This window comes from Lemur catta, chromosome 1 (genome assembly GCF_020740605.2).
Source record: "Lemur catta isolate mLemCat1 chromosome 1, mLemCat1.pri, whole genome shotgun sequence".
Lineage (NCBI taxonomy): Eukaryota > Metazoa > Chordata > Mammalia > Primates > Lemuridae > Lemur > Lemur catta.
Window position 1 is genome coordinate 75,420,630 of NC_059128.1, and position 20,142 is coordinate 75,440,771.

General features: G+C 37.6%; 1 protein-coding gene across 1 annotated transcript in view; it reads left to right on the forward strand.

Annotated features, from left to right (window-relative positions):
• The window catches only part of KNL1 (kinetochore scaffold 1), a 57,949-nt gene that overhangs the window by 35,493 nt on the left and 2,314 nt on the right, over nucleotides 1-20,142 (forward strand). Inside the window, exons 14-25 of the mRNA XM_045534654.1 lie at nucleotides 6,129-6,244; nucleotides 8,065-8,155; nucleotides 8,737-8,853; nucleotides 10,113-10,200; nucleotides 11,990-12,067; nucleotides 12,228-12,267; nucleotides 13,665-13,766; nucleotides 14,483-14,583; nucleotides 16,275-16,343; nucleotides 17,694-17,803; nucleotides 18,006-18,124; nucleotides 19,505-19,627. Of these exons, the coding sequence (XP_045390610.1) occupies nucleotides 6,129-6,244; nucleotides 8,065-8,155; nucleotides 8,737-8,853; nucleotides 10,113-10,200; nucleotides 11,990-12,067; nucleotides 12,228-12,267; nucleotides 13,665-13,766; nucleotides 14,483-14,583; nucleotides 16,275-16,343; nucleotides 17,694-17,803; nucleotides 18,006-18,124; nucleotides 19,505-19,627 (1,154 nt within the window). The remainder of the gene's footprint in view (nucleotides 1-6,128; nucleotides 6,245-8,064; nucleotides 8,156-8,736; nucleotides 8,854-10,112; nucleotides 10,201-11,989; nucleotides 12,068-12,227; nucleotides 12,268-13,664; nucleotides 13,767-14,482; nucleotides 14,584-16,274; nucleotides 16,344-17,693; nucleotides 17,804-18,005; nucleotides 18,125-19,504; nucleotides 19,628-20,142) is intronic.

The following is a 20,142-nucleotide window of genomic DNA, read 5'->3' on the forward strand; positions in this document are numbered from 1 at the left end:
TTTGAGGTTCCTGTGAGCTAGGCTGGTGGCCATGGCATTCTACTCAGGGCAACAGAGTGAGACTCTATCTTGAGAAAAAAAAGTTATAGTAAGCTAAGTTTAATTTATTATTGAAGAAAAATCTTTTTTTATAAATTTAGGGTAGCCTAAGCATAAAGTGTTTATAAAGTCTACAGTAGTATACAGTAATGTCCTAGGCCTTCACATTTACTCACCACTCATTCACTGACTCACCCAGATCAACTTCCAGTCCTGTAAGCTCCATTCATGATAAGTGCCCTGTACAGATGTACCATTTTTTATCTTTTATACCGTATTTTTATGTACTGTACCTTTTCTATATTTAGATATGTTTAGATACACAAATACATTGTGTTACAATTGCCTACAGTATTCAGTACAGTAATATTTTGTACAGGGTTGTAGTCTAGGAGCAATAGGCTATACTATATAGCCTAGGTATATAGTAGGCTATACAATCTAGGTTTGTGTATATATACCCTAATGACGAATTTTTCAGAATACATTCCCATCATTATGTAACACGTGACTGTATACAAATGGTCAATAAACACATGAAAGTGTTTTAAACATCATTAGCTGTTACAAAATGCAAACAAATACTACAGTAAGTTACCACTTCCTAACTACTAGGGTGGGCTGGGCATGGTGGCTCACACCTATATCCTAGCACTCTGGGAGGCTGAGGCAGGAAGATCACTTGAGCTCAAGAGTTAGAGATCAGCCTGATCAAGAGCAAGACCCTATCTCTACTAAAAATAGAAAAAAATTGGTGGTCAACTAAAAACAGAAAAAAAATTAGCCAGGTATGGTGGTGTGCACTTTGTATTCCCAGCTACTTGGGAGGCTGAGGGCAGGAGGATTGCTTGAACCCAGGAGTTTGAGGTTGCTGTGAGCTGGGCTGATACCATGCACTCTAGCCCTGACAACAGGGCGAGACTCTGTCTCAAAAAAAAAAAAAAAGAAAATCCCAAAGTAGGGAAAGGCCAAAAAGGTGGATTATATATGGACCATAGGAAATAAAATTCACAGCTGTGTACATCTGTTTCAGGACTTGAATGACTAAGTCTCTTTTAGGGTGGAGGAATTGGAGAATGTGTTCTTGAGGCAGGGGAGAGAGATGTGCACCAGTCCTCACAGACACATACACAACGCCCATATGTGTGTGCAGTTGCAAAAGCACCAGCAGACAGTGCTGTTTTAAGTGGCCCATGACTGCCTGCATGCTCATGGACTGGCTCAGAACAAAGCACAATAGCACGCCCTCCAGTAAGGTTGAGGAACTATTACAGGTGTTCCTGCCAGGCCGTAAGTACCCAGGTGCTGATTATGTATAAGTTGGATACTTAATTATGATAATTCAGGAGAGGAGGGTGGCTTGTACACATGGTCTTGAGTTCAAGATGTAGCAAATTATTCCACCCACTGTATACAATATCAGCACCTGCTTCTAAAATGTGTCCCTAGTGCATGAGCCCAATATTCATTGACACTTTTATTCCTGGCAAATCCCTGGGAACATGGTCCTGTGCTTCATTTTATGCTTTATGAAGGTCCATGAGGAAACCTGCCCCCCCTTTTTTTAAACTTAGTATTATAGAAAATTTCAAACATATACAAAACTAAAGAATAGTTTAATGAGCCCCCATGTATTTATCACCCAACTTCAAAAATTATCAACTCTTGTTTTGCCTCTACTTAACCCACCTTCTCCCCACTCCCATTATTTTGAAGCAATTCCTGGGCATTATCAGTTTATCTGTAAGTATTTCAATATGTATCCCTAAAAAGATGAATACTCTTATTTTCAAAACATATCTAATACCGTAATCATACCTTAAAATAATTATTCAGTTGGTATTTATATTTCCCTGATTATCTTATGCATGTTTTCCAGTTAAATTAGAATCCAAATGAGGTTCAAACGTTGCAGTTGGTTGAAATCTCTATTATTTTATTTATTTGTTCATTCATTCATTCATTTATGTATGTGTATATATGTATGTATGTACGTATTTCGAGATAGGGTCTTGCTCTGTCACCCAGACTGGAGTACGGTGGCTCAATCATAATTCACTGTAACCTTGAACTCCTGGGCTCTTGATCTTCTTGCCTTAGCCTCCTGAGTACCTAGGACAATAGGTGCACGTCACCATGCCCCAACTAATTTTTTAATTTTTTGTTAGAGACAGGGTCTTGCTATGTTGCCCTGGCTGGTCTCGAACTCTTGGTCTCAAGATACTCTCCTATCTCCTCAGCCTCTCAAAGTTCTGGGATTACAGGCATGAGCCCCTTTACCCTAGTCTTTTAATCTATAAGGTCCCTTTTTATCTCTCTCTTTTTTCTTCTTCCTTTTTTCTTCCTTCTTTCCTTCGTTTTAATAAAGAAACCAGGTTTTTCCTGTGGAGTTTACCACAATCTGGGTTTTGCTAATTGTGCATACCCAAATATATTTCTCTGTCTCTCGTGTTTTTTGTAAATCATTAGAGGTTTGATCAGATTAAGGATTTTCTTTTTTTTTTCTAAGTTTACTTTATAGTTGTACTTCCATCAGGTGATAGATAATGTCTGATGGTGATGTATAGGAGCCATTAATAATCATTATCTAGGTCTGTTAATTCATTAGGGGTTATAACATAGTGATATACTACAGATTGAGCATCCCTAATACAAAAATTCAATATCTGAAATGCTCTGAAATTGAAAACTTTCTGAGTGCTGACATGACACCACAAGTGGAAAAATCCCATACCTGCCTTTATGTAACAAGTTGCAGTCGAAGTGTACTGTGTCCCCTCACCACCTCCCATGTACCTACCTCCGGCTGACAGGACCTACAGGTGGGTTGAGGCCTGCAGGGACAGAGTGGGACCTGCAGGTGGACTGAGGCCTGCAAGGACAGAGTGGGACCTGCAGGTGGGCTGAGGCCTGCAGGGGCAGAGTGGGACCTGCAGGTGGGCTGAGGCCTATAGGGGCAGAGTGGGCTCAGCAGACAGCAGCACCAGCCTGGGCAGGGTGGGATGGGACAAATCCTCAGCCACCTGTGCAGCCCCTGACTGGCACACAAAAATCCAAACATGTCGGACACTTTTGGAGCCACTGGCACAGCCACACTTTGAGTGAGGCTTGTTCTTCCAGTAACCCATTCCCACTGGGGTTTGTAGGAGTGTTGAGAAGGCACGTAGCTTCCAGGGTAGGTAGGTTTCTCCTCTGGGAAGGACTCAGCAGCACTGGCTTGTTTTGAAAAAATGCAGATGACAGAAGAGAAACTGACAGCCTGATGGGGCCAGACAGCACATTAGCTAATTGGTTGAGAGGAGGCTTTTCCTGGTCACAGTCACTCATCCCCAGGACCAGTCAAGCGGATCCTCTCAATTCAGAGGGGAGATGGGTCCAAGAGGCCAGTGCCATCCTGGCGTCACACAAATGGTGTCCTGGGACCACACATGTAGTATCCTCAGTTGGGGGGTGCAGGGGAATGTACTGTGTGTCAGGAATGATGGTGATGCCAAACATCTACAAATTGTCTACATGAGTAGCTGAGATAGTGACATCTTTGCTTTATGATGGTTCAGTGTACATAAACTTTGTTTCATGCATAAATTTATTTAAAATATTATATAAAATTAACTTCAGGTTATGTGTATAAGGTATATATGAAACATAAAATGAATTTCGTGTTTAGATTTGGATCCCATCCTCAAGATATCTCATTATGTATATCCAAATATTCCAATATCTGAAAAAATCCAAAATCCAAAACACTTCTGGGCCCGAGCATTTCAGATAAAGAATACTCAACCTGTAATAACTCTTCTTCATTATTCCCTCATTTATTTTATAAACACTTCTATAAAGAGAAATATTCCTTTACCAACTGTTTAGTTTCTATAGGGAAAGCACTCAGCCATTTTTTCAAGGAGCCCTGATTTCTTTTAGTGCGACTCTAGTGATGCTGTTTCTTTTTGAGCCAGTGCATATAGTTTTGGTTTTTATGGATAATTCTAGCCTTACAAATACTTTTTTGTTGTCAGAGATAGGGTATCGCTTTGTTGCCCTGGCTAGAGTGCAGTGGTGACATCATAGCTCACTGCAACCTCAAACTCCTGGGCTCGAGTGATCCTCCTGCCTCAGCCTCCCAAGTAGCTGGGAATATAGGCAGGTGCATGCCACCATGCCCTGCTAATTTATTTTTTATTTTATTTTATTTTTATTTTTATTTTTTTGAGACAGAGTCTCACTTTGTTGCCTGGGCTAGAGTGAGTGCCGTGGCGTCAGCCTAGCTCACAGCAACCTCAAACTCCTGGGCTTAAGCGATCCTACTGCCTCAGCCTCCCGAGTAGCTGGGACTACAGGCATGCGCCACCATGCCTGGCTAATTTTTTCTATATGTACTTTTAGTTGTCCAGATAATTTATTTCTATTTTTTTTTTAGTAGAGACGGGGGTCTCGCTCAGGCTGGTCTCGAACTCCTGACCTCGAGCGATCCACCCGCCTCGGCCTTCCAGAGTGCTAGGATTACAGACGTGAGCCACCGCGCCGGGCCTTATTTTTATTTTTTTGTAGAGAGCAGGTCTCAAACTCCTAACCTCAAGCAATCCCTCCACCTTGGCCTACCAAAGTGCTAGGATTACAGGCATGAGCCACTGTGCCTGGCCAATAAATGCTTTTTAAGAAAGAGAGTCAGCTTCAATTGTAATTACTTTTAGCACTTTTCTACATTTTCTTAGTGTATCTGCTAGAAGATGTGTTAGGGATAGAGAGATAGAGATTAAAGCCTCATTCAGTTACTTCCTTTTAATTTATCAACTAAAAGGGGAGAATGAGAGAAATCTAACATTTGTTAGATTTTTTTAGCAGGCTCTGGGCTGGGTACCTTTTTTAAAAAACTTTTTCTGTGATCTTAAGAGACTGGTCAATATTACATTCATTTTATAGATGAGAAGTCTGGAGTCCGAAGTTTAGAGTAGTAAAATGTTTTGTGCCACACTGCCTGTGAATAATGGACAGTTGTAGGGTTTTGTTTGAGTCTTTTTTCTTGTTTTGGGGTTTTTTAAGACAAGGTCTTGCTCTGTTACCCAGGCTAGAGTACAGTGGTGTGATCATAGCTCACTGTAGCCTCAAACTCCTGGGCTCAAGCGATCCTTCTGCTTCAGCCTCCTGAGCAGCTGAGACTACGGGTGTGCGCCATCACAGCTGGCTAATTTTCCTTTTTTTTGGTTTTTGTTTTTTATACAGAAGGGGTCTTGTTTGTGTATTTAGGCTGGTCTTGAATTCCTGGACTTAAGCGACCCTCCTGCCTCAGCCTCCCAAAGTGCTAGGATTACAGGTGTGAGCCACTGCTCCTGCCTTTTGTTTCGTTTTTGTCAGTTATGTGACAAAGAGCTGACTTGATTTTTTTGATACTGCATCAAAAACATCAGTCATTGGATTAGAGCTAGAAGACATGTTAAAATAACTAAATTTTCACTGCCTTATTTTATTAAAATGGAGGGTATACTAGAAAAGTTTGAGTTCATCCTGGATAGAAGTAAGGATTATGGTTAGAGAATGGGAATAAAAAAGTATTGTCTAGGAAACCAGCTTTTTTTTTTTTTAATAAAGGGGTACGTGGTAAATTTGAATTTTTAGGTCATTGATTTTCTAAAATACCGCATAACTGATTTCAAACCACTTTCAATCCCATGTGAATGGAATGGAATGTTGATGGCATTAATTACACAAGATACGGTTGCACTAAACATCTGTGGGGAAATGGACTTTGAAGTCATAGACTTGAATTCAAATTCCATCTTAGGCCAGGCATGCTAGCAGCTCACACCTGTCGTCCCAGTGACTCAGGAGGCTGATGTGAGGGGATTGCTTGAGCCCAGTAGTTCAAGACCAGCCTGGGCAACATAGCAAGACCCTGACTCTAACAAATATAATAATTAAATAAAAAACAAATTCCAATTTGTAGCTTACTAGCTGTATGAACTTAATAGAGTATTCAAATATTTCTTTGTAGAACTTTAAAAAAAACCTGCCATGAAACTTGAATTAGTTCTCGTACATGGTTTTGTCCTCAAGATACCAGTTCTGAGAGACTTATTGATTTATTTTTTCAGTATGCTATAAACACACCACCTACTCCAGAAGACCTGATGTTAAGTCAATATGTTTATCGACCGAAGATACAGATTTATAGAGAAGATTGTGAAACTCGTTGCCAAAAGATTGAAGAGTAAGAAAGCTTTGATTTTTGTGTGTGTGTGTGTGTGTGGTTTTTGTTTATTTGCTTTGTTTGGTGGATCAGTGAATAGTCTACGTGGTAAAGTTTTGGTTAGAATAACATTGGCATGGGAAAAAGTTGATAGCATTAATTGGCAGTGTGATATGAGGGAGTTTCAGCTTTATAGTCAGATTGAAGCTCAGTCCTGGCTACACCACTAGCTGCATAACCTTGGGTAAATCATTTAACTTTCATTTCCAAATCTGTAAAGTGGGGATAAAATCTACTGAGCCAATAGAAATGAACAGTAGAAATAGGGTATATAAAATGTTTTCATGCCATTCTTGGCAAAAAATAGGTCCTCAATAAAAATAAATGATAATTGTTAGCTTATAATATCATAAATTGATTGCTAGAGAACATCTTCAAAAGAAGATAATACACTTTAGGGATTTATACAGGTTGAATATCCCTGATCTGAAAATTGGAAATCCAGAATGCTTAAGATCTGAAACTTTTTGAGCACTAACATGATGCCATAAGTGGAAAATTCCACACACGAATGCACAGACTTTGTTTCATGGGCAAAATTATTTAAAATATAATGTGAAATTAACTTCAGACTATGTGTATAAGGTACATATGAAACATAAATGAATTTTGTGTTTAGCTTTGGGTCTCATCCCCAAGGTAACTCATTATGTATATCCAAATATTCCAACATCTGAAAAAGTCCAAAATCCAAAACTCTCCTGGTACCAAGCATTTTGGATAAAGGATACACAACCTGTATATAGTGCCTGAAATCAGATTGCCCAGGTTTGTAATTTTATCACATTTGCCCTTGATTTGCATATATAAAAGAACATGGTTTTACTTAGAAGATAGTTCGTTGCTTTGGTATATGTAAATGCTGCAGACTAATTTACAAATTAGATATATCTTGATTACCTCAGGTAAATCAGGATTTACAACTTAAAATAATGTTTATGTCATAATTATCTAGGACTATCCAACTAAATTTGAACCAATTTAACAGACAGAAAAGAAATCTAATCTTTATGAATTATATAGTTTTAAGAGAAATTTAAGATACTGTTAAATTATAGTACTTAAAATTTGCATGATTCTGATTTGTTCGTTCAATAAATATTTATTGAGCATCTACATGTGCCAGGCACTATACTAATTACTGGAGTTTATCACTGAACAAGACAGACAAGTTTCTCATCTTCCTATTGTTTAAAAGAGTTGAGTGTCTCAGGATTTATCTGAGAATGTTTTATTTTGAATGAAATGTGATCTTGAAATCAATGAGCAGTATGTTTAGTTGTCCTCTATTTGATTTTGTACCCACATGCTTTTGTATATCTTCTAACTCTAGTAGAAATATATTTCCTCCACTTATTAAAAAGAGACTAATAATATATGTTGTGTTTACAATAGCTTTGCTACTTTTATAAATGCTATTGTATAATGGTGAGCTATGACTGAACTTAATTGGGGACTTTTACCTAAAATAATAGCTACAACTTCATAGCAGTTATTATTGACAGGCCTTAGGGGTTCTTTATAAGCAACATGTTTTTCCATTGGAACAAGCTGATAACACTGAGATGAGAATTCTATTAGTGAGAGAAGTTTTTTGATTTATGATATTCTTGAACTGCTGTTCTAGTGAATAGTCAGTCTGGCCATTTGTCTTAAGTGAATTCCCCTCTTTTTATGTAGAAAAAAGTAGGAAAAATTAAATTAAGTATGCCTGTAGATCTGAGCTAGTTTATTCAAGCTGGCTTCTGAAACCTGTGCTAATAAACTTTTCTGTATTGTAGATTAAAGCTTTCTGCATTGAACCAAGATAAACTATTGGCTGATATAAATAGGAACCTGTGGCAAAAAATGAGACACTGCTCTGATGAAGAGGTACTTTTGTCTCATTTTCTGAATGGGAATCAGTATAGACATTTTGAACAGTGTTTATTGTGAAATAAATAACTATTATTTGGTCATTAGTTATGAGTTCATTAACTTATTTCTTAGATGTAATATGCTACCAAGGTCTTATTTAATTATATACAAGTAATTGTTAATATGTAATCTTGTCAAACCTATAGTGATCAATTTAATATATGAAGTATATTTGAAGTTTATTTGAGTTCCTTCCTGTGTGCCTTTCACTTAGATTTAGATGAAGAAAAGTTTACTTTAATTGACAAAATAGTAGATGACCCATTTTGTATGTGCCCTGATATAGTAAAACTAAGAAATATAGTAAAACTGTCATTTTTAATTCATAATATGAATAAGTAAATTAAAGGCAGAAATCAAAACTATTATCATTGGTTCTGTTCTTAAATAATTATATGGAATTAAATTTGCAAATGAGAAGTATCTTGCCTTAGGAATCAGAATCTAGGATAGGTAAAGCCTAGCACATGGTGTATCATTTACCTTTTCTGACTTGTTTGTTTTAGTGCAATGTACTCTTTAACTCTCCCTTACAGCTGAAGGCCTTTGGAATTTACCTTAACAAAATAAAATCACGTTTTACCAAGATGACTAAAGTCTTCACTCACCAAGGAAAAGTGGCTCTGTATGGCAAGCTGGCACAATCAGCTCAGGTAATTTGAGAGACATAACATCATAGAAGGAAAGAGATATTAAAATTACTTTATAGTGGTTGTGGAATATGAAGAATGTTTCTTAGGAGACATGCAAATGAGACTTGGGCAAAAACTTAACAATTGTTTCTAAGAGGTGAGGTTCAATTTGTCAAAAGTGGCAAATCCTGGTATCTTGAGTAATACTGGAATATAGTTACTAATACGGGCCTATTTCTCATTTTAAATGTTGTCATCCATTATACATATTAAAATATATATAAGATTGTAGTCTCCCGTTGATAAGGACTATATCATAGTATTATCTTCTTCATAGTTCATACGGAGCTGTATATGTGTATGCATATGTTTAAAGTAGTATTTTCCAAAACGATCATCCTTTTAAAAAGGGTCTGCATCGTGGTGCATTAGTACTCATGAAAAGGAAAAAGGAAGATAAGAATATTTAGAAAAAAAATAAAGTGTCTGCATAAAAAAACTTTCCATTGGCAAATAAGTATGGGAAATGTTGCATGCAGTATCCCTTTTTGGAGAAATATAAATTTTTTTAAGTCTAAAACCAAAATAGTCTATAATCCTGTTTGACCAGTGTTTCCCATGTATATTTGATCTTAGAAATTTTTTAAGAACTATTTTTAAAACTAATGAATATTAATATCCTATATTCCATGGGACACATATAGAAATGCTGGAATAAAAGAAGTCCAGAAATGAGTTTATATTAATCTGCCTTTTTTTTTTTTTTTTTTTTTTTTAAGACAGGGTCTTGCTCTGTCTCCTGGGCTAGAGTGCAGTGGTGTCATCATAGCTCACTGCAACCTCAAACTCCTGGGCTCAAGTGATCCTCCTGCCTTAGCCTCCAAAGTAGCTGGGAATGTAGGCAGGTGCGTGCCATCATGCCCTGCTAATTTTTCTGTATTTGATGGAGATGGGGTCTCACTCTTGCTCAGGCTGGTCTCAAACTCCTGGGCTCAAGCAATCCTCCCATCTTGGCCTCCCAAAGTGCTAGGATTACAGGCATGAGCCATGGTGCCTAGCCTTAACCTGCTTTTTAAATGGTTTTATTTTATATAAATTTACAAAATAAATTTACTTAATAAAATTTATTTTTACTTATTTTTAAGTTCAGACTTGAAGCTGTCACCTTCATTTTAGGATTTGCCCATTCATGATCAAGATATAACAATTTTGTCAGCAATTTGAACCATTTCTAATATTTTAGAGGTTTAACTTGACAGTCTATAATATTTTGTGTTTAGAATGAAAGAGAGAAACTTCAGATAAGGATAGATGAGATGGACAACGTACTTAAGAAGATCAATAACTGTCTCACTGAGGTGGAAATAGGTAAAATATTTTAAATACCTTTCCAAAATAAATTTTAATTTTATATGCTTTCCTATAGTAGAGATTGTTGGTATCATTATGTCAAAGACTTCTATCAGGAGCTTTAGGCATTAAATTAGAGCAAATTAAACCCCCTTTATTCAAAGATTACATAATTCCACATAATCATCAAATTTGGTCCCTCTTAGCCCTTAGCTATCTTGACCTCTTTTAGCATTTGACATTGCTAATTGTTCTTTTCTTCCTGAAACTTTCATCTCCTTTAACCTCTATGATATTGCACTACCTTGACCTTATTCTTTTATCCTGGCTCTTCCTTTCTATTCCTCTATTGACCTCTCCTTCTCTAACTAACCCCTTGTGGGGAATTTAGATTTTTATCATCTGTTCATTTCTCTAGTCTCCCCCTTAATGCTTTCATTTGCCTTAATTATGCTTATGTGACTGATCCCCAAATTCAGTTAAATTCATCATGTATTTGTTTTGGGGGGGGTTTTGGGTTTTTTTGTTTTTGTTTTTGTTTTTTTTGTTGTTTTTTTTTTTTGAGACAGAGTCACTCTGTTGACTGGGCTAGAATGACAGATATTGTGCTTTGTATTAGGGAAAAAAATAAAATTAAGATATTTAAGGCACATATTTTGTCCTTAAGTAACTTAAAATCATTTGGATGGGGGTCATTTTTAGCATCTTTCTCTTTAATTCCAGACTTAGATTTCTAGCTTCCTGCTGAACCTCTATGCAAAAATATCCTTAAGTACCTTCAATTCTGTGAATAGAATGAAATTTATTATCTTCTCCCATCTCCAAAATCAAATTCAAAAACTTGTTTTCTGTATAATGTTTCTCATCTCTATTAATGGCTTCACAATTCTGATATGTTATAAAAGGCTCAAAACTTTCAATGTCTTTGACACTGTTAACAATTCCTGTCAAATCTGCTTCGTCAGCATCTCTTGTATTTTTTTTTTTTCCTCCTTCTAATTAAGGCTCACATTAGATATGAGGCTCACATTAATTCTGAAATGTGCAATTTCACGTCTTCTAACTAATCTTTCTACATACATGCCATCAGTCTATCTCCTTTCAGGCCAACCTTCACATTGGTGCCAGATTAAAAATTACGAAGGACAGTTTTCATAATGTTACTCCCCCGAAAAGCTTTTATCTTTCTATTTATAACAAAATAAAGTCCAAACTCCTGAGCTTCACATTTAACATTCTCTACAATCATATTGAGGTCTTCCTTTCTTACATGACTTGCTAATACTCCCTTATACATCTTAAATTCCAACCAAATCTTGCCATTTCTATGCAGTTCTGCCACTTTTGTCTTTGCTAATTCATTCTTCTGTTTTCCACCAAAGGAAGTAGTCTCTATATTCCTTGAGCTCCCACGGCTACTTTGTTAGTATTTCTTATATAGTACCCATCACGTCTATTCATATTATAGTTATTTTGTACACTTTATCTTCCTAATTAAATTATAAGCTCCACGAAGGCAAAGGTCAGCTCTTATTTTTCTCCATATTTTTCAAAGTCTTTAACACTATACTTTGCAAAGAATAAGTGCCTAATACATGTTTTCTGCATTGAATTGACAATTGTGTATATGAAATCATAGTCTAAGACTGCTCTACCCCTTTATTCATTACCTTATTTTCTACTTCACAGAAAAAAATAGAAGCCATCAGGTAGAACTTGTAAACTTCCTACTATTAAAGAAATAATCTCTTGATTATTTAATAAATTTTTTTGACTGAGTTTTTCTAATGGATGTTATCTACTTTAGAAACTAAGAATTTGGAGAATGAAGAGAAAGACAATCCTATGGAAGAAGGGGATTCTGAAATAAGAGCTGCAGAGAAAGGTAACTGAATTAGTTAAGGAGATAAATGGGAAAAAAAGCCCTTCTGTTCTGTTTGTATGTTTAGGTGAGATTAAGTCAGATAGAATTTTCAGTAAGACAGATGATTTTTGTGGCAACATTCTAATGTATCCATTCTGGATATTTTTTTTTCTTTTCAAAGAATTAGAACAGCTGAAAACTGAAGAAGAGGAGCTTCAAAGGTCAGTCTTCAATCCAAGTGTTAGAAAATATAATGCTAAACTCCTGGCGGCTAAATGACTTCCTGCCTCCAGAGACTGACAGAATTGGGGACATGACTCTTGACTAAGGCTGACTCAGGGCTTCTGTTCCACTTTGAATTGGACCCTAGAGGCCATCTTAGTCAACAATATTTTTGAAGCGCTTATTGTTTGAATACTATCAGTAGCCTTTTAAAGAAAATAAACCTAGCATTAAACTGCTTTTATATTATATTTAAGTAAATATAAAAGGAGGTATATATTTCTTAGGCTTTTTTTTTTTTATTGAAACAGGGTCTCACTCTGTTGACTGGGCTAGAGGTGCCGTGGTGTCAGCCTAGCTCACAGCAACCTCAAACTCCTGGGCTTAAGCGATCCTCCTGCCTCAGCCTCCTGAGTAGCTGGGACTACAGGCATGCGCCACCATGCCCGGCTAATTTTTTCTATATATATTTTTAGCTGTCCAGATCATTTGTTTCTATTTTTAGTAGAGACGGGGTCTCGCTCTTGCTCAGGCTGGTCTTGAACTCCTGACCTCAAGCGATCCTCCTGCCTCAGCCTTCCAGAGTGCTAGGATTACAGGCATGAGCCACCACTCCCGGCAAGGCTTATAACTCTTATTTAACTGTAAGACAGAAAGTAGGCCAAGAGTGGTGCCTCTCACCTGTAATCCTAGCACTCTGGGAGGCTGAGGTGAGAGGATCACTTGAGCCCAGGAGTTTGAGACCAGCCTGGGCAATGTACCAAGACCCTCTCTTTGCAACAAATAAAAACATTATCCCAGCATGGTGGAGCATGCCTGTAGTTCCAGCTACTCAGGAGGTTGAGGCAGGAGGATTGCTTGAGGCCAGAAGTTCAAGACCAGTCTGGGCAACATAGCAAGACCCTATCTCTGAAAAAAAACAAACAAAAAACCAAGCCAGATATAGTGGCATGCACCTGTATTCCCAGCTACTCAGAAGGCTGAGGCAGGAGAAACACTGGAACCCAGGAGTTTGAGGCTGCAGTGAGCTATAATTGCCCTAGCCTGGGTGACAGAACGAGACCCCATCTCTAAAAATAAAATAAAGTAATTTTTTTAACTAAAAATGTAATATTTAATAATTATCTTAACATTTGAATCCCAGGGATATCTTTATGGATCCTAATTTGAGAGACAATGATTTACACCTTTCCTAAGTAGACCCACTTCTAGATTAATGCTTATCAAAAAAACCCACTAAAACTAATAATGCAGAAATAGATACCATACACCTGCATTATTACCTCAATGGGGAGCTATCTAGCATGTGAATTATTGTTATAAACCTTTTAGATTAATAGTCTGAATTCTCTAACAAAGATTTTATCTCTATGTGAATACCTTCTTTTATTTGCAGAAATCTCTTAGAACTGGAGGTACAAAAAGAGCAGACACTTGCAGAAATAGACTTTCTGCAAAAACAAACAAAGAAAACTGAAGAGCTACTGGATCAGTTGAGGTAAGGAAAAGCAGGTGTCATTAGTTTCTGTCTTATCCTATGCCTTAGTCGTTGTCTGAACCTACTGGAGGAGTTGATAGGTTTTTAATGTGTTGCCGTTTTTAACCTATAGTACAATGCAGCCTCAGAAAATCAGTATACTCAACACTAAGCTGAAAATATACAGAGTCGGAGAACTATGGAATTATAATTTTTAAATATTTAACACTTTACATTACATAGACTTGGATTCTTCTGTAGCATACAACTTAAGATTGACCTCTTATTTATTTCAAAGCATAAGTTTGTACATTTACAATATTTGAATTGAAATATTGTCTGCCAATCCAGTGGAAAAATATCAGCAGCTGCTGTTGGTACTATTTGGGTGGTACCAGTTCTCCCTCTTCTTTTTCTTTTAATTTTTTTTTTTTTTTTTTTGAGACAGAGTCTCACCCTGTTGCCCAGGCTAGAGTGCCATGGCATCAACCTAGCTCACAGCAACCTCAAACTCCTGGGCTCAAGCGATCCTTCTGCCTCAGCCTCCCAAGTAGCTGGGACTACAGGCATGCTCCACCATGCCCAGCTCATTTTTTTCTATATATTTTTAGTTGTCCCCCTAATTTCTTTCTATTTTTTTAGTAGAGATGGGATCTTGCTCTTGCTCAGGCTGGCTCCTTCTTCTTTTATCTTAGGAAAAAAAAAATTCTTTTCTTATCTTGTTTATCTTTCTCCAGCCTGTCTGAATGGGAAGTCATTGAGTGGAGTGATGACCAAGCTGTATTCACCTTTGTTTATGACACAATAGAACTCACCATCACCTTTGGAGAATCAGTAGGTGAGTAGCCAAAGTGAGATAGTTCCTCTGCAGAAAAATGAATGGCTAAACTCACTAAAAATTCAAATGATAACTTTTTTTTTGGAGATTGTCTCCCTTTGTTGCCCAGGCATGAGGACAGTGGTGTGATCATAGCTCACTGCAACCTCAAACTCCTGGGCTCAAGTTATCCTCCTGCCTCAGCCTCCCTAGTAGCTGGAGCTGGGACTACAGGCATGCACCACCCACCCAGCTAAAGGATAAATTTTTTTTTTTCAGACATTGTCTTACTCTGTCACCTAGCTAGAGTGCAGTGGCATCATCATATCTCACTGCAACCTCAAACTCCTGGCCTCAAGCTATCCTACTATCTCAGCCTCTCGAGTAGCTGGGACTATAGGCATGTGCCACGGCGCCTGCCTAATTTTTCTATTTTTAGTAGAGATGGTGTCTCACTCTTGCTTAGGCTGGTCTCAGACTCCTGAGCTCAAGCAGTTCTCCTGCTTCAGCCTCCCAGAGTGCTAAGATGACAGGCGTGAGCCACTGCCCCTGGCCGTGTTAGTAGTTATCTCTAACCTTGATGACTACAATAACATTCTAACTGGTCTTTATGGATCTTCATTTCCTCTCCAATTCATTCTCCTCCCTATAACTATAGTGAAAATTCAAAATCTGATCATGCATCTACTACTCTTAGGCTAATGATAAAAATATTTAATATAGCCTATAAAGTTTTGCATGAATTGAATTTTTCCCACTTTCCTGACTCATCTTTTATTATGAATATCTTCCTACCAGTTCTCTACATGTTGGCCACAATAGACTTCTTTCATTTCCTTAAATGATTATGGTCTTTTATGCTCCGTCATATTCCATCCTACATCAGGACCTTCATGCTGATGTTTCTTATGCCTAGGAGTTCTTTCCCTGCTCTTATAAATTCCTCCTAATAATCCTTAAGAGCTAAGCCTTGATTACCACTTTCTCAGAAAAGTTTTCCCTGATTCTTTTACCTATCCCCTCTGCCATTTGCCCTCTTATATGTCCTCATTGCTTCCTGCAATTTTCCTTGATAGTGCTTATCACAGTTTGTAGTTCTCGGTATGTTTATTGGTACAGTGATCTGTGTGTCCCCTTAAGTTGTAAACTTACTTAAGGGCATAGGTTGATCATATCTATTTTTATCATTATGGTATCCACAGTGCCTAACATTTGGAATAAAAATGGTGTATACTCTTAGCGTTGCTATAATAATTTTTAGGTAGCTAGGATAGATGGTTACTCCTCTAGACTCTAAAGTTATCTCCTGTCTTTCAAATTCTTTTCTCTTTGTTAAATATTTTCTATTTGTACAAGGATAGTAGGTGTGAGGAGGTCATAGCCATTTTCCTTATATGATTCCTGAAAATAAAATTATCTTTGCACAGAAATTAGGGATTATAGGAGGAGGCCTTAGCAAATATAACTGCGTACTGCAGTTTAAATTTTCTTCAAAGGCCTACCAATAAATGTAGTTGAGCAGTATCAGAGGTAGTTGAGCAGTATCAGAGGACCCTTTACCATATTCAGAATGATATGATTCAAGGATAAACCTTCAATTGCCTATTAACAAAACCCCTGCTACCCAGAAGGAGTAGGATTCCAAACTACTGAGTTTTATGTGGCTTAAAATCAGTAAAAATAAATAATATCCTTTTTCTGGTTTTTCCTAGTTGGTTTCTGTTTCCTGGAGAAGCCTGACAGGAAGATTGTGGGCATGAATTTTCAATCTCTGTTGGATGGTAAGTTCAAGACATTTAAGCCTCTAAAAATTTGTTGGTGATTTCCAGGTATCAATTGTTCCTCAAGGCTGGGCGCAGTGGCTCACGCCTGTGATCCTAGCACTCTGGGAGGCCGAGGCAGGAGGATCACTTGAGCTCAGCAGTTCGAGACCAGTCTGAGCAAGAGCGAGACCCCGTCTCTACTAAAAATAGAAAGAAATTAGTGAAACAACTAAAAATAGAAAAAAAAAATTAGCCGGGCATGGTGGCACATGCCTGTAGTCCCAGCTACTCGGGAGGTTGAGGCAGGAGGATTGCTTGAGCCCAGGAGTTTGAGGTTGCTGTGAGCTAGATTGACGCCATGGCACTTTAGCCAGGGCAAAAGAGCGAGACTCTGTCTCCAAAAAAAAAAAAAACAAAATTATTCCTCAAGAACTCTTTCACTGGCCAGCGCGGTGGCTCACGCCTGTAATCCTAACACTCTGGGAGGCCGAGGTGGGTGGATTGTTTGAGCTCAGGAGTGCGAGACCAGCCTGAGCAAGAGCAAGACCCCGTCTCTACTAAAAATAGAAAGAAATTATATGGACAGCTAAAAATATATATAGAAAAATTAGCTGGGCATGGTGGCACACGCCTGTAGTCCCAGCTACTTGGGAGGCTGAGGCAGGAGGATTGATTGAGCCCAGGAGTTTGAAGTTGCTGTGAGCTAGGCTGATGCCACGGCACTCACTCTACTCCAGGCAACAGAGTGAGACTCTGTCTCAAACAAACAAACAAACAAAAAAAGAACTCTTTCACATACTAGGTTAAATATAAACAATAATAATTTTTCCTTAGAAATGTGTATTAGATGTAAAACTGGGTAATATTCCAAATATTGCATAGGTTTTAGAAGAAATCATTTATTATTATTACTAAGTCTTGAGCAGTGATTAATAATAGCTATTTCCATAATTTACAAATCAGCACTGTGAACACTTAGTCTGTATTGGATATGTGTATTACTTACATTAACACTATAAAATAGGTATTATTTATTCCCCATTTTGCACATTATGGAAGTACAGATCGAAAAAAATTAAGTGTTGTACTTGGTATCAATTAGTAAAGAAAGCCAGATTTAAACTCAGTTTTATGTTACATTAACCAAGTACTATTCTGTGTGTGATAAAGGTTTGAGTTTTTGTAGGAATGTCTTATGTTTACCATATATGTTACAATCATGTTTGAAAATAAAATTGGAGGAGGATACTTAGGCACCTAGTAGTTTGAGGGTATTTCTACCTTATATAATAGGGTGTTTTTTGCTTATATAAAATATATAAATAATAAGTAATACGCTACTTTTGATTTTTTTTTTTCCTTTCCCAGAGGATAAAGCTCCTCCTTCCTCCCTTTTAGTTCATAAGCTTATTTTCCAGTACATTGAAGAACAGGAATCTTGGAAGAAGAAATGTACAATACAGCATGAGATACCCAAGGTAAAAGTCTGATTGAAGTATTTAAAGGAGAATTTGTTATATTTCCTGAAAAGCAGAACTGAAATTTTATGTATATAATGGTGGATCCTGAAATGATAAATATATTCAATTGTTTAACTTCTTAGGGTTCTTTATAAAAGAGCCACTAAACGTTGAAGTGTTTTCATAATTTCATCAATTTATTTTTCACTATTTTTTCTAGATGCTTCAAGAACTCTCACTGGCAGTGAACCACTGCAGACTCCTTGGAGAGGAAATTGAGTTTTTAAAGAGATGGGGACCAAATTATAACCTGATGAACATAGATGTGAATAATACTGAGTAAGTATATTAGTTCTCTAGGACTATCGTAACAAAATACTACACCTTGGATGCCTTAAACCTGTGGTCCCCAACCCCTGAGCCTCGGACCAGTGCTGGTCCCTGGCCTGTTAGCAACCGGGCTGCATAGTAGGAAGTGAGCATAGGGAGAGTGAGCAAAGCTTCCTCTGTATTTACAAACACTCCTCATCACTCATAACACCAGATGACCTCCACCTCCTGTCAGATCAGCTACATACAGCATTAGATTCTGATAGGAGCTCCAATCTTACTGTAAACTGCGCATGTGAGGGATCTAGGCTGCGCGCTCCTTATGAGAATCCAATCCCTGATGATCTGAGGTGGACCTGAGGTGGTGATGCTAGTGCTGGGGAGCAGCTGCAAATACAGATTATCATCAGCAGAGAGGTTTGACTGCACAATAAATGTAATGCACTTGAATCATCCCAAAACCATTGCCCCTGCCCTGGTCCATGGAAAAATTGTTTTCCATGAAACTGGTCCCTGGTGCCAAAAAGGTTGGGGACCGCTGGCTTAAATAACACAAATTTATTGTTTCACACTTCCAGAGGCTAGAAATCTGACATCATGGAGTCATCAGGGTTGGTTCTTCCTGAGGGCTATGAGGGAATTGGTTCCATGTCTTTCTCCTAACGTCTGGTGGTTTACTGGCAATCTTTGGCATTCCTTGGCTTATAAATGTATAACCCTGATCTCTGCCTTCATCTTGACATGGTGTTCTTTCATTGCCCATGTCCATGTCCAGATTTCCCCCTTTTTGTAAGGTCACCAGTCATGTTGGATTAGGGGCCCACCCTACTCCAATAAGACCTCATTTAACTAATTACATCTATAATGATCTGATTTCCAAATAAAGTCACACTCTGAGATTTTGGGGGGTTAGCACTTAACCATAGAATTCTGAGGGAGTACAATTTAACCCATAACAGTAAGTAAGTAGTTAAAAACTTATTAAACTAATGTATTTTGTTAATATGTTTCATGACTAATAATGATAAAATAATTATTATAATACCTTGTTCCAGATGTTTCACCATTGTTCATTTGGTAAGGGCAAGAAATAATGTACAGGCCGGGCGCGGTGGCTCACGCCTGTAATCCTAGCTCTGGGAGGCCGAGGCGGGTGGATCGCTCGAGGTCAGGAGTTCGAGACCAGCCTGAGCAAGAGTGAGACCCCGTCTCTACCAAAAATAGAAAGAAATTATCTGGCCAACTAAAAATTTAAAAAAAAAAAAAAAAGAAAAAAAAGAAAGAAATAATGTACACCTAATTTTGGCATGCCAGTGTAAAAAGAAAATGTATTTGTGTTTCAGTCTAGTTTTGTTTTACATTTTTAATTATGGATCTTGTCTTTTACAGATTGAGGCTTTTATTCTGTAGCTCTGCCGCATTTGCAAAGTTTGAGATAACTTTGTCTCTCTCAGCCCATTATCCATCTGTACCATTGCCTTTCACCATTCAAAATCACCTTGGGAACATTGGGTGAGTAAAGGGCCAACAGGATAAGACTTCCAACTACCTTTTCACCTTTTTTATTTTATTTGAAAGATTCCTTAAAGTGGTCAGCAAATGGATAGACCACAGAGAGAGCTAAATGTCAGTTCTCTCTGACTTCGTTTTGAAGAATTGTTCTTAAAGTCAGTGACCTTCATTGCTATCTCCAGTGGATGCTGGAGACCATTGGTCTATTCTTTTATATCTGCTTCACTTTTTAAACACGTCTACATAGAACAGGAATCAAGAAGGAAAAAATCCTTTATAAGCTTAGCCCAGATCACATATAAACAACTTCTATGGCCTTAAAAAACAGAATAATCACTGGAAAAGCTGTGCAGTCAAAACACTTCTGAAAATGTCTTATTTCTACTAGGATTTGATATATTTTGTGACTTTTTAGACATACTGTTGACAGATTGGAAGATGGCAGAGTTTAGAATTTGCCTACTTTAAATCCATCAACAAACACCAACAGATTTTTATAGCCAGAGAAAGCATCT